Source organism: Platichthys flesus, chromosome 15, assembly GCF_949316205.1.
Source record: "Platichthys flesus chromosome 15, fPlaFle2.1, whole genome shotgun sequence".
Taxonomy (NCBI): Eukaryota; Metazoa; Chordata; class Actinopteri; order Pleuronectiformes; family Pleuronectidae; genus Platichthys; species Platichthys flesus.
In genome coordinates, this window is record NC_084959.1 from 14,730,166 (window position 1) to 14,756,698 (window position 26,533).

Genomic DNA, 26,533 nt, shown 5'->3' on the forward strand with positions numbered 1-26,533 from the left:
GTGGTGGCCATCTTTTAGAAAGTCTCTGGTTCCCGACAGTGTATTTCCCTTTTATTATCTGCATTGAATTTTCAGAAAATCCTTTTTGAAAGAATTTTCAGTCTGTAACCAGGCTGACCATCCTCAAAATGGATCGTTAACATAAAACATTTGATTTGGTTATTTTAAGAGTGAAGGAGCTACATATCCGATGAACCATTGGGAATAATCCTTTTCCACTTCCAATAAACTTCTCCTTGGATTTAAACTTGTTATAGTGATTTTCACCCTGTTTGACTCTTTTCCTCGTGTCTGAAATGCTGCAGCATGTTAGGAAGTAAAACTGTTGTTTCTCTGTGGTAAATTGAATTCAACACTGAACAATGTGATTGAACCCAACACGATTTTCACAGTTGTGATAAACATTTCCATGGTTACAGCAAATACCCACCAATCAGAGGCGTTGCGATAACTCCTGAGGATTGTTGGTAGTGTGGTGATTCCCCTTTTACACATGTGTCCTCTACTACAGGATCATGTAATCTACATGAAATCTAGAAAATACAATCTCGTAGCTTGTGGTAGGTCTACCATGGATGGTTAAAACATTACGGCTGATCTATTTAGAAAAATTAATGGGATTTTTACATCCGGAATCACACTGTTGAGCTCTATGCTGACATTTTTATTTGTATTTCCCCAACATATAACTGAAAACTCCTACATGCTTAACTCCTGTCCTCTTAAAAATGTTATCTGTGTAAGTGGCAACGAACATATGTGTTTTCCAGTCTTACCCTGTTGTAAGCAAAAGCCCCTCACAAACAGAAGCACAAGTTAGAGGCAGTGAACTGTTTAACTGACGCCACATATCTTAAGTTAAAAGACAGATAAAATCCAATCATCTGGGCCTGGAAATTCCAAACAGTCACTGACAGTAAGGTTAACTATAGTAATGACTGTAATTAAGTATGTGCATGTCCCTTTAACTCTCCTCTAATAAATAGCCTGTGTGAATTTAATGTACAAGGTGACTTTGCTATTCGGAGTAGTCTCAAATAGGGGGGCAATTAATGGGTATTTTTACCCATTTTTATCTTTTAATTAATTTGAGTTAATTGATTAATTGTTTGATGAAGACATTGTCTAGAAAAATAATTAAAATGTCCATGACTATTCTCAAAAGCCTGAGTTATGACCAGCACCTTATAGTTAATGAGAATAATTCTGTTGTTATGATAGAAGATGAATGACACAAGCAAATAGTCACATTGTGCAGGTAAGACAAGAAAATATTTATACTTGCTGGAAAATTGTTGCATAATAAAGTTTAATTAAAAGTGACTGCTTTCAGACAACCACTGAACTCCGAATGTTCTCGACCTTAAACAAAAACTCTGCAGCAGACTTTATATGTAGTGTGCTGACATTCTCTGGAGTTAATTTGTGAAAACGGCTTAATTGTTACTGCACTAATGTCAAACAATTGAAGGGAGATAACAGTTGAATGTCGGCAGAGAATAATCAGCAAGTTAATAAAAAATAAAAATATATTTTTGCTGTGTTTCGTGAACGCAGCTCTTCCCACACACCTGGAAGCCAAAAAATCCATCTCTCTTCTGTCACATGGCACAATAGAGCCCTCAATGTTGAAAAATAATGTCATTTTTAAAACTTCTCCTCCCTCTCTCACTGAACTCACAGACCTTCAATCAGCCAGCCACTTAACTCCCTCTAATTGCCTTTCTGTCTGCCATTAACGCACATGCAACACAAACTCTCCATTCATTTCTGTTCTTTTTTCCTTCCTGCTCTGTCTTTTTCTGACTCTTATGTTTCCTTTCTGCATTCCTCTTCATACTTGCAGTTAAGGGTGCACATTTTAATTAACTTTGCCAAAAAGGGGGGAATGTCTTTGGATTTCTAATTAACAGATGCTGAGGTTTATTGCAAAAGTAAAATGAGAATCTCCATTTCTTTTGTCTCCCCGGAGGCTGGGATTTTAGGGAGCAATTTTGTTATGTCTCATCAAGCATCTAGTGCGGGGGTTATCCTATCTGGGTACTCACCACTCCCCTGATTGCTTTGATAATAACATGTCTGTTAAAGGATTATATTTGGTGCACAGCATATTTGTCCAATTCCTCACCCAACAGGAGCAGCAATTCCTCTAGTCATTGATCAACCATGCATATAATGTAAACAGTCCTCCCTGCAGTCATTGAGTTTGTATGCCGGCATCCATATGTGTGGTATGTATCCCTCCGTCGCTGCCTGCATTGTCCTCCCTGGAGAGCTGCAGCATTAATAACTGTAAGTGGATAATGCCTTAGCTTGAATTCCGATCATCAAGGTTTAATAAAAGCATGATTCAGTCAGGCATTGGCAGCAGGAGGCACTTTGTGTGTGTGTGTTTGCGTGTGTGTGTGAGTGTGAGTTTGCAATGTATAGTATGAGTGCATTACTGCCGCCATTCCCAGTGCTTTCTGTCATCAGACATTTTAGCTCATGTAGAATGTAACAGCCCCAGCCCACCCATAGTGCTCCTCTGGTGCCGGAGGTAAATTTCACATTCCATTTCTCCACTGACGTTTTTAGAAAGTCCTTACAAAAAGAGTTTCAAGGAACACTTCTGATGAATGGGTAAAGACAATATATATCCAATAAATCAGGGCTAGGTAGTTAACCGTTAAATGTATCGGAAACCAATATTTATAACCTTCAACCAACCAAATTTGCTCTGCTTAATACTTTCCCCAATGTGTGCAGTCATGTACTCTGTATGTACAGTGTCTGCTATCTTCCATGCAAACACACGCAGGAGGAATGTGTCCCACATACTCTTGCAGGCAGCTGAGAAGTTCTTCCCTCAGATTTTGACGCGACACAGTCTTTTAACTTCATCGTTGCAGAAGAAGCGACGCCCTGTTTACCCAGGAACATAATTATGAATGCAGCAGGTTTTTATAAAGATCAGCTCTACGTGTGAGTGATTAGAAAAGGGCAGATGGAATGTAACTGTGAACGAAGTGATCATAGCCAAACATGATCTTCACGGTTATGATGTGCATTATCAGAAACATCGCTACCACACCTGAGGATTGCGGGTAGTGTAGAACTTCTCTTTGACGTCACGAATAAAGCATGTTTTTTTCTTAAACGCAGTTAATATCGTACAGACTTGAAGCTTCTTCACAAGCAGATAACAATCTCCGAGCTTGTGTTTAGTCTACCTCGGATGGTTAAAATATACTGACCATGCTTTGAGCTCTATTAACACAAATATGGAACCTAAATATGTGTAATTGTTGGTGTAGGGGTCAATCCAAGGTCAGTACATGATAACAGGTGCATAAACAGACTAATACCTCCATGCTGCTGTCTTCTCCCCAGTCATAAATGACTGCAGGACCTTATTTTGAACTTGCACCATTGCATCAGGAGGATTTTTCATGACTTTTTTATCCATCTACAGCACCATGTTTGCAGCTTTAGATGAAGTATATCTGCATGACCGTGTACACTCAACCCCTGTGCAGCTCTGCATATATTGCTTCCACTGGAGTATAAATGCAGCCCAACAGAGTTAATTGGAGCGTTGAATGGATCCTATACGGGCATGTCTTCAGCAGCCAGTGTTCTAATACAAACAGACTGGTATGGCACTGACATACTGACTAACATAAAACACCACAGGAAGAACAGGGAAGTTTAAATGTTGCACAATGTCACATGGAAACACTTTAGCATTATTAATGCGTTCTCTGTGTATTATGTAATATTAAGTTCCCAGGGGAAGTCAAAGGACAATGCACAGGGAGCATTATTCATGTCGAGAAGACGCGTGTTTTGCTGAGAGTTAGGGCCATTAAACATGCTATCTGCTCATTGCCATTAGCTGCAAATGCTCAGAGAGCAAACCTGACTTTGACATCTAATCCTCTTACTCAGGAGAGGACTAATGCAGGCAGGGCACGCAGCACATCTGACAAACAACACTCTTTTTTCATCTGCACGCACTGAATGGTACTGTATCGATGAGATATTTTTTTTCCCGCCGTCTCCCCCACCTCTGTTGACTCTCTGTCTCTGTTCCTGTCGTCCCCCCCTCCCCTTCCACCCCATCCCGTCCCTCCATCCAACCAGATGGCCTCCTTCTAACAGAGCATTGACACCAGATGTGCAGTTCCAGTGTCGACTCAGAGACCAGCTGGGCTGAGTGTGCCAGTGGTTCTGTTAATGAAAATGGCTTGTATGTGTGTGTGTGTGTGTGTGTGCGTGTGTGTACATGTGTGTCTGCGATGTTTACCGTGGTTCAGTGGCATGTGACAGTTGGGGGACTCTCGGTGGGTGAGGGCTTGCGAGAGTGAGCCGCGGCAAGTTGCACCGCAGCTCAACTCAGCCATGCGGCGCTCGACAGCACACCCACCGAGGTTGAAACTATACAGCTACCCATCCAGAATAAACACTCCTCTTCTCTACATCCTATCCCCCCTCAGCATCTTGCTATCTGGCATTGTTTTTCTTTTTTTTAATTCTGCAGAGCTGTCTCTCACATCCCCCCATTTCCCCTCATACATAATTATGTATTCTCTCCTCTAACCTATTTAGCAGCAAGGGGATCACTGGGCTTATTACTAATTCATACATACTCCTCAAACAAAGAGGTAAAGGTACACAATGTCAAGGGAAGCATATATATATATATATATATATATATATATATCCGTCTGATTGCTTACAATGGAATATGCAAATTTTTATGAAATATTGCTCTCATTTCGATTGGTTACAGATAGAAATGTGAATGCAAGGTAGCACCATAATGAGCGCTGCGTTCTGATAAAACCTCAAGCTCTGCAGCTAATGAAGTTGTTACTACATGCTGCGCTCTGTAATTTATGAATTTGCTCGGAAACAATTCATTATTACAGATTGTTCAGCTGATCAATTAAATGATAAGGAAACAAAGAAATCTGCTTTGCTCGGCAATAATTGTGACAGTCTCCATAGGCTGAGGACAAATGAGCTAAGTGAAAAATTTCCAGTGGAAAATGTAACTCAGAAATGATACAGCACATATGGAAAACCTGCACCCCTGGTGACAGCGTAGTAATCTGAGCTGATTATGTTTTGCCCCTATCTCCCATGCACAGAGATCATGAGGGGTGGGTGGTTTTAATACCTACACCAAATGGCTGTCGAGCTGGATGAGATTCCTTCCAGCTCTTAAGCATGCTCGGAAATAAGATTCCTGCACTCGTGGGATGAATCATAGCCTTTGGAAATTTCTGAAGTCCACTCACCTTTCGACTGTAATATTTGTAACATTTGTTGTGCAAGAAGTGGTGCTGCGGAGTGACACGGCAGTGACAGCTCCCATAGGATTCAGTCCATTAAGCTAGTGGGGGCAGAGATGTGATTTCCAGATATTGGAGAATTTTAAGCTCCGCAAGTAATCTATCTGGCTACACCACAGCATATGACCACAGATAGTTCTCACCTGACTTTTACAGATAACATTTCCTCATTTCCCCGTTCTTTTTAAAAGGACTACCACTTACCATGTCAAGCAGTGAATGATGTGAATGTGTCACCAGCGGAAATGATGATCCATTACAAGTAACACACTGAAAAGTAACTGTGATGCTATATTGGTACGTAGTAGATGATTCCCTCCATCAAGGAGGTTATGTTAATTTATGTTAATTTGTATGTTATTTAGTAGGATTATTATCAAAACTACTGCACGGATAACCACAACTTGGTGAAAGGATGCAGTATTTGTCAGGAAAGATCACAATTAATTTTGGTGCATCTGGATCAAGGGGAAGATTCACTCTCTTTAACATTGCAAGTTTCTTTTTACATTTCCCTTCATTTCACAGGAAATAATTCATGGATCTTGATGAATGAAAACAAGCATGTTTAGGGGACAGATATGTATAAATTGTAATTGGGTCTAGACCCACTTAAAATACTTTATTTAGTGTAGTTATATGTGCATTTACAAGGACTGTGCGGGCCATTTCTGGCTATAGTAGAAATATAAAAGAAAAACAAAAAACATTGATCCGCCCCTTAATCCAGTACGAAATCTACTGGGTTCTTCTCAGGCCCTTCCATCAAGTTCGGAGAAAATCAGTTCAGTTTGTGTGTGTGTGTGTGTGTGTGTGTGTGAGAGTGTATTTGTGCTCACGAATAAACCAACACACAGGCAAACAAAGACATGGGTGAAATCCTAACATCCTTGGCTGCACATGCATCATGTATAGTGATCACTGACATTCCTATTCCTTTCAGACAATCTGACTAAACTAGTTCCTGCAGATCACATACCTGTAGGTATCCATTCAAATATAGTGCATGACTAACTATCTCAATTAAACCAACCATTTATCTGTGGCAAAAGACTAATTAAGGGACTAAACTGGATCTTAACTGTCAGGTTTACATCAATGTAACTAACATCTTTAACAAGTACGACAGCATGCTAACAGCCCTGTGAAGCTGTTGCTGGAAGAAGGCAGGCTTTTAAGCTAAATGCTAATGTCCCAATGCTACTCTAGCGATGATGATAATAACATCTTTAATGTCGAGCACGTGTTTGCTATTTAAACCATCTTCATTTAACACGAATTGCATGTTAACATTTGCTAATCTTCACTAAACCAACAGTTCCAACCACATTCTGTAGGACACCTTTGGTCTAATCCACAGGAACATGGGTCAAGGTTTTGTTTGGGCATGGTTCATCCTAAAGGGGACATGAATTTGCATGACAGTCAATAGACATTTCTATAATAGATAAAGAATTCATCACTCGATAGAAAGTGAAATAAAATAAAGAATCAATGGGTGTCCAAGGGGACCATGAATGTCTGTACCAAATTCCTAGGTAATCCCTCAAACATTGTGTGGATACATTTCCAACATGACCAAAGTGTTAATGATAAATGTGTTGTCCAATAATTAGTGCAATTAGTGATACTAAAATATGTAACAGACAAATTACTCCTCTTGTTTGGTGCCCTACTTTTGTTCGTCACTCTGTTTTATTTGCCAAAATATCTCTAAATTGCTCCTTTCTGCCCAGAGTTAGAGGGAATCTTTCCCAGCAGACACTGGCTGAGAGGCAGGGTTCACTTTGAGAAGGTGGCATGTCTTTCTCTGGGATAACACGGACGGAGAAACACATTCACACCTATAGGCAATTTAGAGTTTCCAAGTCACCCCAGCCTGCATGTCAGTGGGCTGCGGATGGACACCGGAGGACCCATAGGGGACCCTCACGCAGATACAGAGAGAACATGCAAACTCAATTTGAGCCCATGACCTTCTTGCTGTTGTATACCACTTAGATTTTTCCTTTTTTTTCATTAGGCCAAGTGCACTTTTCTCACATCACTCACTCTATGGATTTGATTCTGACATAAACTACGATATCCATAGATACAAATAAATAACTATTTTGTGTCGCCTTTGATCAGAATGAATTTGGAAGGACAGCATTTGAGACTCAGTGTCGTGGAGGATTTCTCTGCTGTTATGTGGATTAGCTTATCCAATGAACACATTTTGAATGCAGCTGTGTTTATTTAAATCACCGCCACCTAGAAAAAAACATATCTGTGGTGCACACACACCTACACAAATACATCCTCAATCCCAAAATGATCATTATTACCATCCAATTTGACAATTCAGTAAAGATGTCTTGAATTGATTGTCTCTCTGACTCGCCCATGTCACTTGTGCTATATGCAGGAACCAAAATATAATGAAAACAACATCCAGGTAGACTCCACACACACTGTAAGCCAAGTCATAATTTGCCGTGGGACTGGATGCTCCAGTGGGTGTGTTGTTCCACGGTGTCTCATCAATTACATTCCCAGGGAGAAAACACCCGGCTGTTTTTCGTTTTCTTCCGCTGCCGGAGTTAATGGTGCTTTTCTCAAATGCCTCTGCCAGCCAGTAATTGGAGCAACTTAACAATCTTAAGTACAGTGTTTGGGAGCAGCGGCTTACTACAGCTTTAGTAACTGTAAAAAGGCAGCTTTTAATCATTGACCCCCCCCCCCCCCCCCGCTGCATTTGACTCTGTTCAAAACTTTTGGCCTCTCACATTTTAATGGGGAAAAAATACTATGTAATCCTATTCTTGTCAATTTCAGTGTGTGTTCCTAAGAAAGGATGTTTAATTTGGAGATTGGAACCTTTCATATAATGGACAAAAAAAAAGGAAACCTGTTTTGTTTTTTTTCTCTTTTCAGAATTTAATAGAATAAATCGTCTAAATCATTTAACCATCATATAACCATTTTGGCTTTTGTGCATACCCATTACGTTTCTGAGCTCAGCTTCGATTTATTCGACGTCATCCTTTTACGAACAAATCTCCCGTAAACTTCTGATATTCTAATGGCTCTTGGATTTCTTTGAGCATAATGAATGATTTTTGATAATGATGACTTGAAGGGAGACAGGCTGTGGAAGCCAAATGGGTGTATTTTGTTTGCGCTGTCTGTTCGCATGCTGTGGGGGGGTGTGGGTTTATTTTCCTCATCCAGAAGATTAAGACAGGATTGTCAGTTTCCTTACGCCTCGTCCCTCAGAGAATATGGGTTGGCATCCATGCCCACGTCTGCATCTGTCAGTCAATCACTGCATGTCTTACACTTCTGACCTTTCCTCTTACTGATACGTGACACAGATGTTTGACTCGCCGCTTTTTTCCTCTCCCTCCTGTTCATCTGACAATGTACGATCCGGTTTGACACATGGGCGTTGTGATGCAGATCAGACGGTGGAGGTGGAGCAGACTGCAGCTCCGGTCGGCCAGAGACAGCAGACGTGCAGCACTTCACACTGCAGCGTCAGCCTCCCACAGCACTCCTTTTTACCAAGACTTAAAGGGTTATTACGCAGCCTGCAGGGAAAACAACAGTCCCTCTGCCGTGTGCCATATTTCATCAAGTGAGGAAGCTCCCTGGGAGAGCTGTGATTGACAGGTTACTAAAGCATCGACAAATGAAATTAGATTTTGACAGAATCAGATAAAAGACTGGTCTAGCATCTGCCGTGGTACATGTAATACCCAGCTGTTTTATTATCTGATTTACAAAGATAGAGTACCTGATAAATCCTTACAGTAGTTTTCTCATAAAGCGTTAACAGCTCAGGCTATAGCCACACTACTATGTTATGGTTTTTAAATCAATCACTGCTGCTCTGTTTACGTCTACTGTCAAAACTACTCCGGAGCTTTGAGGATCTTAATCTAAAGCAAAGATGTTTGGAAACGCTGTTGGGCCCGTTTTATTTTGAAAACTCTACGGCCGAGTCATAGTCTCGACAGGACATTTAGAAACTATGATTGGTTGATTCCTGATTGGTTCTTATCTGTCAAAACTGAACTACAAGCGGTGAAGATAAAAACAAATGTAAACATTTTCTGTTCTACCTCATTATTGGTCCAAGAAAATGATTGCCACTTTTCACCATTGTTGTTTCTAATTTGTATTATTACAGTAACTAAGCAACCAACTGCAGAGTAGTTCTCTTGTACAACAATACGCCTACACACTCATTATACGTGCTATGCATTTTCAAATGTGTTGTATGGACAGGGATCATAACTGTTCCTGAGCTAAAGCATCTGTGTGGAGATTGCATTTGTTGAAGTAAAATTAATTTGATAACTCAATTAGTTTCATACAACATTTCCTTGAACATATGCAGCTTTTAGAAAATTCTGCACAAGAACGCCACCCCTGTTTTTCTCTGTATTACCAGGCTTCACACCAGTATTTACAAAATGTGATAAAATAAAAATAAAGACAAATTTCAGAGCGTTACTGTGCTCTGATATAGCAGCGTTGTTGGTCATATTCAGTCACAAGGCTGTATGAGGCAGCACAAAGGCTGTGGCGTTCGGGGGGCTGCTCTCCAGGACCCACAGATTCACAGCTTATCGTGTGTGAAAAGCAGCGCCGGGCCAGTCTGCTGCGTGTCGCCCACTTGGCAGCCTGGTGGCGGTTGCTCATCTGTCCCCAAGCCAGTGTGAGCACATCACCGATCTGGACCAGGATTAAAGGACCTAATACTAACAGCTGTGCCGAGATTAGCCATGTCAGTATTTACAGTTATTTTGTCGACCAGCGCACCACACGCACGATTTAAATAATAAACTGGAATGTTTGAATTCCTCGTCCTTTCTTAGTCGACCTTGTATTTAAAACGACTGCAAAATGCGTTGCTTGTATCTCTTCCTTTAAAGATAGTGTTGGTGTGTTTGAGATAGATTGTTGATAATCGGGACATATACTAAGATCTGTGGCTAAACAGAACTGTGTGAAGATCTGTGTGGAGCCAAGCCCTTTGTTCAGAAAATGCACCATAAATGTGAGGTATGGATAAAGAAAAATAGAGAGGAAGACGGAGGGAAGATGAAGAGGGGCGATTACCTTGAAACATGCGTGACTGCAGCATAAACACGTTGATCGATTGAGCAGTTTTATCTTATCCAAGAGGATGTGTGCGAGGGAAATACAGAGATGTTATGTGCGATTGTGTTTACACACGTACCTCGCTACGTGTGTGTCGGTGTGTACTTTCCCCATCAAGTGCATGAATATGCATGTGTGTGCTCGCACAGGGGGAGACTCCGTGCTCCCTCAGTGGAGACTGATCATCTCATGATGGCCGATCATTGGAAGATCGGACTGTTCTATTATTTTTTTCCCTCCATACCCTTCTGTGTATGGAAATGTCAAATGTACTGTTTAAACAATGCATGCCATTTTCAGAAGTGGCACTGCAGCCCTTTGTTTTGATGGATTTGATAGTGCATATTTAATGTGCTTAGACACTTTATGTGATTAAAAGAGGAAGAAAGAGACCCAGGGAAGGTGTTAAGAGAGCAGCGGGTCAGCGGCAGCCGCCAACAGCTGCTCCCTTCCAGTCCGCACGTGCGTACAGGATCTGTGTGGGGTGGCCATGAGCTCACCGGGGGTTGTGCATGGATGTGATTAACACAGATTTGGGGTGAATAATCTTCTTAGCGGCTCGGTGGAGCAGTAGTGTTGGGGGCTGGGCTGGAGATGGGAGGAGCTGAGGGTTAATGAGAGATACCTGCACCTCCCCGCCAGCATCCTGGAAGTTGATTTAAGGATTTTAAATGTGTGATTATGAGATCAGCATTGTGTTTATCAAATTTGATCGTGTTTATTTTTGAATCAGTGCGTATGTTGACCATTAAATAGCTACAAGTCATATCTACTGGTATTACATTGTATGGCCAGTAGAGAGGACTGACACGTAATATCCGTCTCATCGTGTTTCTTGGCAGCTACAAACAAGTTTGCGTGAGGGAACATGGTTTCAGTCGGGGGTTGACATGGAAATGTGCATGCTGGTTTATATAATTTTTTGGGGGGATAAACAAGAGACTGATGCAACAAACTGAATTCTGAAATGTGTGGATATAACATTACAGCGAGAAAAACATTACGATACATATGATCCAGTTTATTACGCAGTGAAGCAAACTCAGCTGCTGCAAAACTAAAAAGAAGAAAAATGTAATTTTAAACACAGAGGCTTAACAAGTATGGACTGATTACCTTGTGGGGGTTTATCCCAATGATGCGTCTTCTTCAGTCCTCAGAAATCGGCAGCTGTCTCTAAGGGCCAAGTGTCTATGGGCTGTAAACAAAACACACATGATCTCTGTCGAGGATGTTAAATATTATGTCCTGCCTCCTGCATCCTCCACCCAGATGTCCTCCCTCACCTAAACTCTCACATTTCTTGTCCTTGTGAACTTGTCTGACCCAAGTCTGGAAAACGTCTGAGCCCAATGATCCGAACATTTTCCGGATTTCATATCTGAATATTGCTGCTGATATGGCTGCTGACATTTTGTACACATAACAGAGTTTTTAGCCGGGGGACAGGCAGGGCCACTGTGTGTCTGTGGTTACATGTAGCACCACCATCAGGTCATGTGAACCTTTTGTATAACACTCATATTTGATCATTTCAGTTCATTTGCTCATTTAGAGATCAAAGGTCAAATCGGTGTAATCAAAGCAACAATGCGTGCCTTATATTATCAGTTAATGTGATAGCATGACATTACCATATTAATTAGTTTTCCTTTGTGCCGAAAGCCAGGGGTAGCGGGGAGCAGTGCTCTGCCTCGCAGCTCCAAGCGTTTATTCAAATGCGCTCTTACATATCTATATACTATCCAAACATGCCCATATTGTGGCCCATCTGTATGTATAACCAGGATGCTGGGGTAAACATCTCTGGTGGCCATCATGAGATGTGTTTGATCCTGCTGGATGGAGCAGATGCTCAGACTCCTGCACGCCCTCTCTGAACATCACATTCTTCTATTAGATTCCCCGAGAATCAGGGTGATGGTGAAATATGATATCGCCTGCAGAGCCAAGATTCCCATGCATCAACGCTGAAGAGAAAGTGGTTTATGGAATAAACAGAAAAATAAATAGTGTGAGTTTATCCAGTTCAGTCTTGCGGCGATGACGACAATGATGTCTAATTTCAGCGAGAGATGACGAGTGCATGTTCGAAAGCTCTCTCTCTCCCTGGGTGACCACCGCTTTAGTGAAACAAGGCGGATAAAAGGCTAGATTCTGATCCCTGACTCATTTTCCAGCTCATGTTTCATATCTCTGCAATATTGCTGTAAGGGTCCATGATATCCATGGTCTTGAAATGGTTTGTTGCTATATTTTGCTTTTATCCATTTTTCCTACATTTCCCTCCACTAGGACCCAGAGTTAAATCATGAAGTAAGGTCATGCACACATGTTTGTGTGATGCCGTGCACAAATTTGTATGTGGATTTACAGGTGTAAGTAGACGAGATAGACTGGGGGGAGTTGGCAGAGTTGTATTCACATAGGTTGGTCTGGAGACACAGAGGAATGTGTTCTTGTGAAGAAATGCATGGCGACAGGAGTAATTAATTATAGATGTGGAAATGTGGTCTGAGGGAACGCTGTTACAGTAACTAGAGGCATGGCAAGTGCGAGATGGGGGAATGTAGACGGGGGGGAGGGAAGAGAAAGCCTTCTCTCAACAACTTCAATTTACATTACATGACAAGAGAATGGAGGTTAATTAAACATGACAATGGTGGGGGTATTTTTACTGTTAACCCTTCATGGTGGCTGACTGTCTACTAAGTCAAAGGCCAAGGAATGCATAACAAATGTGCATTCTACCCCAAAGTGTATATTCACACTGTGGAAAGAGAGGTTATGTGTAAAAATATGGGCAAAGTGGGCCTTAGGGTTCTGCATGGTACAAATTTGCAAAAAAAATAAGAAAAGCAATACCCATATTCATGTTCAAGACCTGGAGGATAATTCGTCAAGTTACAGCAGAAAAACTTTATTCATCATTAAATTCTGCCTCTTTTGCCGTAGCTACTCTCGCCTCTTAGTTTACACAAACTAAATTGCATCTTAAGCTCAGCTCCAATTTTTGTGTTGCCACAGGCGTGCTCACATTTCACCGCACGTCTATTTCCAACATATTGACACTAATTGGACCCGACGCTAATGATGCCAAAAAAGCAAAGCGAAGCGGCACTAGGTTTTTTCGAGCCGCCTGCTTACAAATTCGGAGACTGCTGACTTGGGTTGCGACGGACCTCCTGATCTCGCCCTGCCTCTGAGATGAGATAATATGTCGGGTTTCGAAAATGGAAATGAGCTCGGGTGTAGAAATTGCTGATTTGATTAAAAAAAACAGTCACACGCTCAAGCATTGGTCAGTAACATATAACCAATGAGTTATAATTGGACTCAGACTGTGAGGATTCAGGTTATCCCTCGTTTCAAAACAATGCAGGTTTGTATGTGTGTATTTTGTCCATATTGTCCCGGGATCGTGCCCTAAATGAACCCCTACAACTGAATTATTTCCTGTGAACCATATTCCTTATATGAATGTGGGCTTATATTATGTGCTGCTGCTGGGAAGGCGTATTTATAATAGGTAATGTACCACTCTGCTGTGCTCGTGGCCTCCGGGGACATTGTGTAAACGCAGCTCATCTCCCCGCTGATCGTAGTCCTGACTGATTGCTGATGACTTTTTTAGGGCAGAGACATGTTAAGTTGTTTATTTATTCAAAAATAAAGTCCCCAATGCGAATAGCCCTCTCCACTCTGGGCTCCCCCCCCCGATTGTGCGTCGGCAAATATATCTGTCTTGGTTTCTGTTTTTGTCTCTCGGACAGGGATGAGATGTTGTGGTCATCAGCAAAGTTTGTGATGTAAGAACAGGACAGCCGTTTTTTTTTTGTATATGTGTGTGTGTTTGTGTATGCGTTTCATGCATGTGACAGATATGGGACATCCCTGACTGCCGTCGAGAAAGTGACACACTGCTGCAGGCTATCGTGTTCAAGAAGGAGCCTCAGCAAACTCCGAAACCCCAGTTTAGCAGACCACTGCCATAAGAAATCACCTACAGAAGCTGTTTTGGTGCCGTTTTTGACACAGCAGCGCGAACTGTGTGTTGTTGTGGTTGTCGCAGCATCACAATTGCTGACAATAGCCTCCACACAATGTAGAAAAAGAGCTGCTGCTTTAACGGCGTCTTTGAAAGAAGACCACCTGATTGCGGTTTTAAAAGCTGCCGTTTGGCAAGCGTTGTGGTCTTTGCGCGGCACATCACTTCTCCGCCGCATCTGTGATTCCCAAATGGAAATACAGCCATCTGTTACCTACAACCACTGGCAAGACTTTAGTGTCTTCGTGTTTCCTCTCCACACATATTCTATTCTGTTTCTTTTTTGCCTCTGCGCGGTTGCCGCACAACATATTGCAACAATTTTTTTTGTTGGGCGGGAGGGGGGGGGGGGTGAAGGCTGGGAGGTAATATATTCCCTTGTTGGACCACTAACCAGCTTGCACAGGCATACAGGCAACAAGCATGCACAAGCAAACAAGCAGATCCCTACACAATAAACAAACTACTGTGCATGAGTTAATTGGGTTAGAATTTTGTCACCCATCGCCATCTGTCTGTCAAACCTTGTTTATTTACCGTTTTGTTTATTATGAAGTGAAGGAATGTCTCCTTCAAGTAATGAATGCCCTTAGCTGACACAATCGGTGCTAAATTAATAGGTCAAAAGTAATTAGAGAATCTCCTTATTTGCATCCGATGTAAGCATCTCGCAGACTCTCCTGGTTCTTACACTTGCCTAACTTTGTATTTTGATAACATTACACATGTAATCCTCCTAATGGCGCTCAGGCCATTAACAGAGGGTACCATGCATCGCTGTGCCATAATTTGTGCCAATTTATCTGGGAGATGTTGAGAATAAGTGAAGATGTCACCGGTAGCACTTAAAGCACCAGTCAGGAGATCACCAATGTCCTTAGGGATCATCCTCTGGGCATCATGTGGATATTAATAACAGTCTATCCGATAGCTGTCAACACATGTTAAATTACATAAAATCTATTTTGGAATACCCCTTCAGGAATTATATATCAAAGTCCACTCAAACTCTTATCTCCATTTGTCGTGTCAATTTTTTGTCTAGAAAAAAGTGGTAGACTCTTGGTGGGATGCAATCATTCATCATACAAATACAACCTATCTTTGTTTCAACTCACCTTTGACGTCAGCCATTGGTTTGTGAAGTTGTGGCCATTTTGGCCAACATGCCATCTTACTTTCTCGTTGCGAAAATAAGATGGCAGTAACGCTGTTTGGAGATGCAGGGTTGGAGAGGGTGTGGGCCTGAAAGATATGTTGGGGACACTGCAGGCATACTGCAACTGTGCTTCATCGTTTATTTTAATCTAAATAGGACCTTAATAACAAATGTGGGTTTCATGAAAGGAGTGCACAACAGGCTTCCCCTACCATAGGAAAACAATGGTTTTGCTGGCAAGGGGATTCTAGCAATGTGTTTCTGTGTGATAGGCAAATGTTTGGCAACAGATGTGACGATCTTTGCATTCAGCTGGTACATTAAGCATGTCAGAATACTGCTAGACCTTTAGCATATGCTATGTTATCTCAAAGTGCAGTAAGTAGTTTTCAGAGTGGAGGTCTAACACTGTCTGCACCAAATATGAAGGCAAAAGGTCGAACCACGGGACAGCTGATAAATATGAGTCAGCCGTGTCATAAAACACAAACTTTAGACTAAAACATAGTTACTCTGAGCTACTCTGCTTTGACACTCAGCCGCAATGACTTGCATGTTTGGAGACAGACAGTGCAGTAAATGGATGCAAGCTTAATGGATGCACAAGACATTAACTGCACCGGAGAAGATAATAAATGCTCTGGCTGATAAATGATTTTTCCAGTGTTCTGAAACATCACCTGCTGCATCGACATAAACAAGCTGCTGCGAAGCCAAATGGAGTTGATATTCTGCTTGTGAGCTGAGCAACGTGCATCAAGCCCTCAAGTGGGATCTTCAAGGATTTGACATTGTGGGGAAATTGTGAAATGAAATTCAGTGATGTGCTCTGGCTGAGAAGGGTCTAGAGAAACCAGGATGCTGGAATATATAAAACATTTACAACATCCCCCCCCCCCCGCCTACTCCTGTTCATCCCTGTATAGCTATTTGTATTCAGATACTTCCACCTTGTCAGGTATTTTTACCACCCATTGTGCCATTAAAACTAAGCCCGTTTACAAATCATTCTCCCTCCGAGTTGATAAATTAAACTGATGTGAACGAGTGGAGTCCTCGGAATGGCTTGTTTGAATAATTGAGCAGCTCTCAATCAGACAACATCGGGCGGAGGTGGCAGCACCGCCGACTGAAATAATTACCACATGACAACAGACTACACAAGGGTGCTGCCTCCTCATTTGAGGCCAGTAGATTAGAACAACAGCACCCCCCACCCCTTGACTCGCGCTACTCCCTCAAGGACACCAACTAAAGGAACCTGCAAAGGTCTCACAATGAGAACAGGGCGGGAGAGGGGACACCACGGCAGTATTGGGGTGGGGGAGCTGTCACTGTAGGGGGAAGGTAATGTATACTGTCACGCCTGAATAAATCCCAGCCACGTATTTGGATAAGAGACCCCATCCCTTTAGCCTTTGAAATTTGAGGTGGCCTATTACCAAGACATTATATGTAGAAGGGCACTCAGTAGAATAGATCCCTCTCCCAAGGCCCAACAGTGCCCTTATGAAACCATATTTAAATTCACTATATCCAGATTTGTGTTTTTTTTTTTTTAGTTCTGCACCAAATTGCACACTCTCGTAAATAACATTCCTTCATGTTTTATGAGAATCCATCCTGTTGTTTTTTGCAAAAACTTTAAAAAAAAAATGACGAAAACATTACCCCTTTGGCATAATCCTTTTTATTTATTTAAACAATGTGTTTTGTTGACTTTTTTCCCCTTTTAACACCAACTAAAGCATGAATGTAAGTGGTGACCAATGGTGGTGGTTATCCACTTAATAAATCTATAGATAACTAAATAGAACAAAAAACTGGAAAAGGTTGTCCAGTATTTTACGTAATCCTGCTAATTAACAGACAAACATATGCAGACAAAAACATAACCTCCTTCACTTCCCATTTGACATGACACAATGTATTATCTAGGCAATCAATCAGAAATCCTTCAACATCTTTTGGGGGGTCTGATGAGCAAATTGGAAATATCCCACAAATGGAAATTGAAAGTGAACAAGACAAAAACCCAATATAGATTTATTTTGTCTTTTAAATGATATAGATAAAGCAAATGGTTGAGTTTGTAATCAGTACCTGTAGCAGATCACATGTATCTGTCGTGTTGGCTTAATGTTTTTGCATTAGTGTTATGGTTACAAGAACCACTGTTCAGTTGAAGTACTATCACCACAAAATAAGACATTTCTTCCGCTTGTCTTACTTTAATTGGGTTTTAACGTCATGTCTTGAATTATCCAGCAGTCTTGAGGTCCGCGTCTACCTGGGTTTCACATGTCTCCTGAGATGAGCTTTGTTGTGATAGAAGCATCTTTAATGTGACAACGCAGGAACAGGAACGTAGTTGAGTGTGACTGGATGAGTGGAGCGCTGCCTTCGTCGGGATGGGTCACTAAGTGTATGGTACCATGTGACAGCCAGCCAGCAGTATGTCTGTGCCAGAGTAGTCGTCGCAACGGAGACTCATTTGCTCCGGCACAGCCTGGATGTGATTGACAGCTGGGCCAAAGGGCCTTTGGCTCCTTCCTGATTTTCGTTTTCACTAGAGGTGTCCGCAGGGACCTGGAATTCATGCTCGAGTATATCAGCAGAACAGCTTATGGCAGTAATGAGGATGAAAGCAAACTGAACACTGAGTCTTCTTTTTTTTTAGCTGCCTTGAGTTTTAAGAACCATCATTTAGTCATTTAGAAATGTTGGTTGCATTTCTTGGAGAGTTAATAATTATCTGTTAGACATAAATGAGATGTAAAGAAGCACCAACATATAAAGTTTAATTGGTACTGCACCTAATGTGTTTCTGAGTTGTAATCTGAATTATGTGATGTGCTTTCATGAAACACATTAATTCACATTTGTTTTAAAATCACATTTGTTACCGAATGTATAAAAAAAAAAAAATCTGAATTTATTGGTTGACACATAACACCACCTAGTGTTTCAACCATCTTAAATCTTGCAGGGCCAATGCTTAATATAGAGTCAATGTCTTGGGAAGTCTCTTCGTCATGACATTTATATATATTTGAAAAGGTTAACACCCTCTAATCAAAGGTAGGCATATACCGCCCTTAGTTTATGTTTGAGAGAGGGACTCTAGAAAGCTACGCACAATTTCAAATATTTGCTGAAACTAAACCATCACATAGTCTACCAATCAGACGACTCGGGACGACCATGGTCTCGGCCATCAGGAAACCCTGGAGGCGAGAAGCCCTCTACCAGAAACGCCATTTGTGTTGAAAGGTGTATGTGCTGCTACTGGAATCTTAGCTCATAGACAACGTAGCTAACTTTGCATTGGCAAGCTAATTGGCATGTAAAAAACTGGTGCTGAATTGACACTTTAACTATTGTCAGCAACAGCTAGTGTGAATTTGCTCCTGGCTTTTCATTAATTACTCATTTATAATATAGAATAGATCGATCAGAAATGGCACAAGACGGCTGATTTTTTATTCACAAGTACAAAAACGGAAAAACAAGCCTCACTTTTAATTCTTTGCCGTCATGATGTCTGTCACAAAGTACGCTTTATTATTTAAACCTGCCCTACAGTGAGGCTCTTCTCAAAAACAACATGTCACAAGCTATTAATGCAAAGCAGCCACAACTCATCGCACGATCCAAATCTTGATCCCTTTGTCTTCAACCATAATTCCAGAGATGGCTTGCAGCACAGTCGTTCCTGCAGCCACACAAAGCACCAGCCTTTGAGTGGATATTTGGGAGAACAGTTGAGACAGGAGTGGGAAGACTTGAAGAAGAACCTTTTGTGTTCAAAAAGTCTGGCTTTTATATGCAGCACTTGATGTTCTCGTTTGAAAGCACAAAATCAAGCACAGACACCCCTGCCATGGATTAAAATGAAATATTTGTCTAACGCTGGAAGAAAACAGAAATAGTCTGAAAGAGTAAATGGACTGTATTTATGTAGCACTTTTCTTGTCCTATTGTCCACTCAAAGCGCTTCACAGTACAAGTCATTCGCCCATTCAAACACATATATTTATACCACTCTTCTACTTAGCGTTTTATACCAGTCAAACACTGCCAGCACAGTCATCAGGGGCATTTTAAGGTTCAGAGTCTTGTCCACATTCTGCCCAGGGGGACATTTTGGCATGCAATCTGGAGGAGCCAGGGATCAAACCAGTGACTTCCTAATTAGTGGAGGACCCGCTCACCCTCCTGTGCCATAGTCTGCCCACTGAGCGAGTTGGCCATTTTGTAGTGCTGTCCGAATGCTCAGTGAAAATTCCGACACGCCATATAGTGGACTAGTGAATTCCACAGTACATGATAATAAGTAGTGTACAACCAGTGGTCGCTGACAGAGCGAAACCCTCATGCAAAGGTGGCTGAGGGATGAAAAGATGTCCCCCTGTAACACCCGTCGCCTAACAACAAAGCTATGGACCAAAATGTTATTTAGTTGATTAAAAACTTCGCAATCATAATTTTTTAGCCATGAGCCGTTAGCCTTTCGGTTGAGTAACAATAAATTGTCCTGCTGTTTTTGCATCGCTTCTTGCCACCATTACCTCTTGGAAAAAAAAACACTGAAGTGCAATGAATCTTGGGATATGTTGGACGGGGAAGGATCCACCCCCAGGAAGGACACATTTGTTGCTTTCAAATTGGGAGAGTCTGGTTGCGCCGCTCTGACGCCATCGCTCGTCAATTGCAGCCGACATGATAGGACGCGGTCCCTGAATGGAGACACAGCAGCTACCGTTCATTTCAAGGCGGACATTTTGAGACAGCCCAGAAAAGCACAGGTGTTTGTGGAGACTTTAACGAGGCCTCTGTTCACTTCAGGCTCCCACTAATTAGGGTCATTATTAACACCTGTGCTTCTCCCTCTGCAACGTGTCAAAATGTCCGACATGTAAAAACCTAAACGCTAAAATATGTGTTCATTACATATTTATTTGACTTCTGTTCAGTGGCAATAATTCTGCATGTTTTTTTTGCTGTTTTTTTTATACTATATTTTATAGTTGTTAAAGATTCATGCCAGGTGAACTATAGAGGTCTTCGATATATAGTGTTCCCCAAAGTTACACAATTGTCTTCTTAAGAGGAGCCTCTCAGTGAGATGTGCTGCTGAAACTGTTCTATCCTTGGTACTAAATGAGACCTTGCGCCTGTTCCCCCGGCATTTCACAGAGTTTCATAAAGCAGTGTTTGATTCATTCACTCTCCCTGGTCACTGATGAGTTCTCCATCTGTGTTTTTATCTTTACTCGCAGCGGTGCCATCTCTCTTCAACGGACCAAGGTCTGACCCTGTATCAGCTATAAAGAACAGGCCTGTCAACAAACTGCAGTTTTTATTTGGTTTCAAATACTCCTTAAGCCAAACTGCGATACTTTTATAACGCAAAATGAAAGTGAGAGTGTTGGATTGTATTGAACTTCACAACACATTGGTTAGAATCAGCCTTGAATTTACAGACGGAACAGTGCAGCCTTCAATACGATGAAGTCGACCTCAGCATATTATGTGTTGAGATGAATATATACTGATGAATTAGTTTGGTTCAGTTCTGACCTTTACCAATAAAATGTTTTCAGTCTTCATACTACTTTAGCCTAGTACATACATACATACATACATACTTTTTTGTATTCAATGTAGCAGGGATTACATGGAAAACTCTTTACATACATAGTTAACACTCTCTCAAGTTATAATATTCTTTTAAATGATTTTGATGCATTTTAAAAATAGGACTTTCAATAATCTGAATTTTTGTTTTACAGATATTTAAATATTACATACTAGGGCTTAAAAAACATTTAGGCAGGTCATACTTATTCGGATGTATTCTCTTGAGACTTTTATAAAGAGAAACTGCAACCATCAACAACAGTGTGGAACAGATTTTTGAGCCTAAAAACAAAATTTGTAATTATTTTTTAGACTTGTTGTATTTTAACAGTTTTTCTCAGTTTTTGTTATTAGTTTTGTTTCCTCTCTTTGAATTGCCATTGTGTCCGTAATGTGCTGTGTACATATACTTGCCTTGCCAAAAAACACCTGGTTCATTTGAGGAATCTGATTCCTTCATATGTCATAGGTTAACATTTTTAACTTAAATTAGTGACTAAAACTTATATCTACATATTTCAGAAACCTTATTGCATTTGCTTATTGATATTCCCCAGAGGAGGATCCTGTCCCATCTTGGACTAGTTTTCTTTAGCATGATCCTCAGGTCCAATAGTTCACTTGGCCCATCATGTGATTTGCTGTCACCCGAGTGTTGTAATGTGTGTTTTGAAGGTATGTGCAGTGTCAGTAGGTTATTTGTTCAGTTCAACACCCTCACCTTGTCGGTTGGCGCCTGAAGGAAGCCACTGGAGGGGCTTTACAAATTTAGAGTTGTTTTAATGTTTAATGCTGGATCTTTCACGTTTGCTTCTTGACCTCTTTATTTCTGTTGCCTCTATGGTTTTGACATTCCTTAGCGTCTCCCTCCTCTTCGAGACGTCTCGCACACTTTACCTTGTTCTGTTAATCGCACCTGGCCTTACACACTCTTACATTTATCTGCTGAGATGAAAGCAGAAGCGTGCATCTATAGCCTCAGGTAGAAAACTGTATTATTAAAGATGGACAGACAGGGAGCTGAGGGTCCTGTCTGCTTCAAGAGTTATCTTTTACACTCTTACATTAGAAGAAGGTGGTAGCTGTCAGGCGGACCATGACAGCTCAGGCCCGAAGCAGCTCTCTGGTTCACATAATGGAACATCTGAACCTAGAAGACAATTCCAACTCATTAAGTGAATGAAGTATTGTAACAGTCAGTATTTTTCTTCTTTCTTTTGTCTCTTAGTGTTACGCGATGACTTCAGACAGAACCCGCAGGACGCCGTGGTGGCGGCCGGGGAGACCGCCAGCCTCGAGTGTCAGGCCCCTCGCGGGCACCCTGAGCCCAACACCTTCTGGAGGAAAGATAAGGCTCGTCTGGACCTCAAGGACGACAGGATCACGGTGGGTCACTCTCCAGGCGTCCCTCTTCTGCCTTTTACACATTAATCATGGATTCACTTTTACAGTGTAAATACTTAATATTGAATGAGTCCTGCACAGGTTTGTTTTTGCAAGCCTGCACCCGCAAAGCTCCACACAAGACTTGAACCATTACCCGCAATTATCTCCAAGTCATACAGACCCGCCCAGACCCTTTAACAAATGACCTGTGACTGGAGCCTTCACCGGTGATTAAACACATGCTAAATACACAGCCACACACCAAATGCCCTCCTTGCCCAGTTTTGGTGGTTGAGTTGTGCGTTACAGCGTTTTACAAGCTGCAAAGCCAGAATGAGAATGTGATCCATTTTGATTGACTAGCTTGTTTTCTGTTGGCATTGACAGTTATTTGAGTGGAAGGGAAGTGGTGTTGAAGTTCTTTCGAAATAAAATAAATCATGCGGCTGACGTAGGCTTTATGTAAGTTCACTTTTATATGAATATTTAATTTTTTATGGTAACGCAACTACTAGCGCTTACCAGGTGCAGGACATTGTATTGAACTGGTTCATTCTAATTTTGCAATTTCTACTTTAACTCTTACTTGTATTTGTTGCTACATTTCCTCTTGCACTGCTACTTCCTTGTGAATTTCCTCTACGGAGGATTAATGCTTGTTATCTCATCTAATGTTTTCATCAGGTACGTGGGGCCAAGCTGACCATCTCTAACACCAAGAAGAGCGACGCAGGGATTTACGTGTGTGTGGCCGCCAACATGGTCGGAGAGAGAGAGAGTGAAAAAGCTCAGCTCTCAGTGTTTGGTAGGGCCAAGTCAAAAATGCAACAGAAAATGACTTTTTTATTTAGTATCTACGAGCTCATACTGTATTTACCGCTTTGTCAAAAGTACATGTGTCCTCCCCACATCCAGAAAGACCCGTGTTTGTGCAACGACCTGTGAACCAGGTGGTCTTGGTAGATGAGAGCGTGGAGTTCAGGTGTCAGGTCCACGGTGACCCTCCGCCTACGCTGCGCTGGAAAAAGGAGGATGTGGATATTCCCCGTGGCAGGTGAGGGACATTTGTGAATGCGTGTGTAGAGAGCCCTGTGTGTGTGTATGCTTCTGTGTGCATCATGATGCAGTGAATGTGATAAAATACAAATGTTGAAGGAGAGCTCTGAGGCACTGAAAGATCCAAGGATGGACACAGAGCAGAAACATTTGATATATAGTACTATAACAGAACTACAAGGATTAGTGGCATATAGAGAGTTCTACTATTTGACATATTAAATCTAAAGAATCATATAAATGCATTCAAACTCATAATGGCAAATAAAAACTGTTTTTACAACTATATTGAGCAATGTTTAAGTTAAAGTTGATGAAAAAACTATTTAATCACACACAAAATGAGTATGCTAATGACTGTATGCATGCATTAGACATTTAATATCTGATTTGGGGAAATCTGATGAAGAGCGATAACTTTGAGAGTACTCAGTTGAGCTCGCACCTCCGCCATGGCCCAACAGTCCCCTAATGAAACCACATTTACATTTACTAGATTCCGTTTTTCATTTGAATCTCACTAATATATATCAGCTCCCTAAATGGACAGATTTTTCCTCATCAAGATTCATGAATTATTCTCTGAGAAATCAACAAAAATGTTGAAAAGAAAGAACAATGATAAAAGGAAGTGAAAAATAATTCCTGGATCCACACCAGAGTTTAATTGATTCTTTCCTGTCACATACCGCTTCTGTCCACCATGTTTCATGGTAGTCCGTCAAGTACTTTTTGTGTTATCCTGCTAAACAACAAACATACATACAAACAAACTGAGAGCATGTACCTCTGCCAAGGCTAAAGCCCTATCTCACCTTGTTACAACAGTTTTTCTCATAAATTATCTAGTTTGTGTGGCCGGCCATATTGTTATTTGTCCTGCCACAATTTTATAAGGAACCAACAATCTTTTGATCTCATGTTAACATAATATATCTAACTTGCTGTTTAGCTCCTTTGCTGCATTGTATAGCTGTTTGAAGCACTATTTGCACATACCTGCAAGTTGTCCCTCTCATGTGAGAACTTGCATCACTTTGGACTGGTTTCGGTTGACGGACACATGACCTGTCAATTGGAAATATTTCAATTTATATTCAAATTGCTCTCGAATAAACGATATACCTCATGTGTGTCAATGTAACAGATCAAATTTAACTAAAATACATAAAAAATACAAAAATTCCTGTGATGCTCAGAACTTGATGAGTCGTCAGAGAGAGACAACACACCTTTAACTCACACCTGTTACAAGCCATGACTGCTGACAACCGCCTGTCTGTCTGTCCACCGGTCTGTCTGCCTCTACCTGCGTTATGCCCTCTACCTCAGTGCCCCTTGACTCCGGAAACATGTCCTACTTTCCGACCTGCCTCGCCTCACTTCCCTCCTTCCACTCCTTTCATTCTTCTCCTAAACCCGTCGGCCTCCTGGGGAAGTCTGTATCTGGGTCAGGGATGTGCTGTGAATGGAGTCCTCACCAGAATCTGGACGGACCTCGCAGCCCCCATCGATATTCTGCCCACACCCCTTGGAACATCTATTTCAGATGTGACTTTTTCTCACCCCTTGTGCCATTTCTCTGCCTGACTTCTCCCCCATCTCTGCATCAGTATGGCTGGCTAGACAATTTCACAGGATCTCTCACACTCAAAAGGGGCCCCAGAGAGGGAGAGCCCGACTCCTCGCTCCCGTGCTCGTCCCCTCTGCAGCCCCTCGGAGGCGCTTATCTAAACTCTGGAAGCTGAGCTGTTTCTGCCAGCTCTTAACTGTGCCGCCGCTGCACTAAAGCGTGCTGCCATGGCGGACGCACTACGATGCATGGAGCATCTCTATGAATAAGTCATATCTTGCTGCTCGGCTCATTCATCAAATTCAGTTTGTCAGACTGTGCCACACCCTTACTCTCAGACTGTTTGTCTATCTCTCCCTCTGTCTCTGTCTCCCTCTCTCCTCGGCTCGCTCTCTCCCATGCACGCACACACACACACACACACACACACACACACACACACACACACACACACACACACACACATACACACACACACACACACACACATACACACACACACACACATACACACACACACACACACACACACATACACACACATATAGGATAGCACAGCCCACACCACAGTGGGTGGCGCGCCTTTATAAATATTGAAATAGTGGAACAGTCATGGTTCCAGCTGAAAGCACCTTTCATTTTGCTTTGCCTTCATCTTGGAGTAATTGCTCCCCCTTTCTTCTGCCTCTGTAGCCAAGTGTGTGCAGCAGAAAGTCTTAATTGTCTTAGAAAGTCTTGTCCTTATTATATCAAAAAAGACACAACAAACACTACACAAGTTGTCACTGCCTTGATTTAATTTCAGTGGTTATTGACTTATTTACTGCATTAAAAATGTGAATTCTTAAAAAGAAAAGCAGTAGTCCAATGTGCAACCAACCTGTGGTGTTGCTCTCTCCGTCATCAGGTATGACATCAGATACGAAAAAGAGGACTTCCTGCTGCGGATCAAAAAGGCGTCAGTCAACGATCAGGGCACCTTCGCTTGTCTTGCGGAGAACCGCGTGGGCAAAGTGGAGGCCTCTGCCTACCTGACCATCAGAGGTGGGTAACCTGCTTGTGGACTAAAGCTCATAAGCCAACCTTGATATATTTTGTATCTCCCAAAGCAGGCCGCAGGACAATCAGCCCTTTATTGCCCTTTATTGCCCACTTTACGAGCGTTATTGCCCCCCTGC

The 26,533-nt window shown here is 41.8% G+C and overlaps 1 protein-coding gene across 1 annotated transcript in view; it reads left to right on the top strand.

The window, feature by feature from the left end:
• Positions 1–26,533, top strand: part of LOC133970182 (roundabout homolog 2-like) — an 88,028-nt gene that overhangs the window by 25,113 nt on the left and 36,382 nt on the right. Inside the window, exons 3-6 of the mRNA XM_062407051.1 lie at positions 22,569–22,726; positions 23,411–23,531; positions 23,642–23,780; positions 26,263–26,399. Coding sequence (XP_062263035.1) covers positions 22,569–22,726; positions 23,411–23,531; positions 23,642–23,780; positions 26,263–26,399 — 555 coding nt within the window. The remainder of the gene's footprint in view (positions 1–22,568; positions 22,727–23,410; positions 23,532–23,641; positions 23,781–26,262; positions 26,400–26,533) is intronic.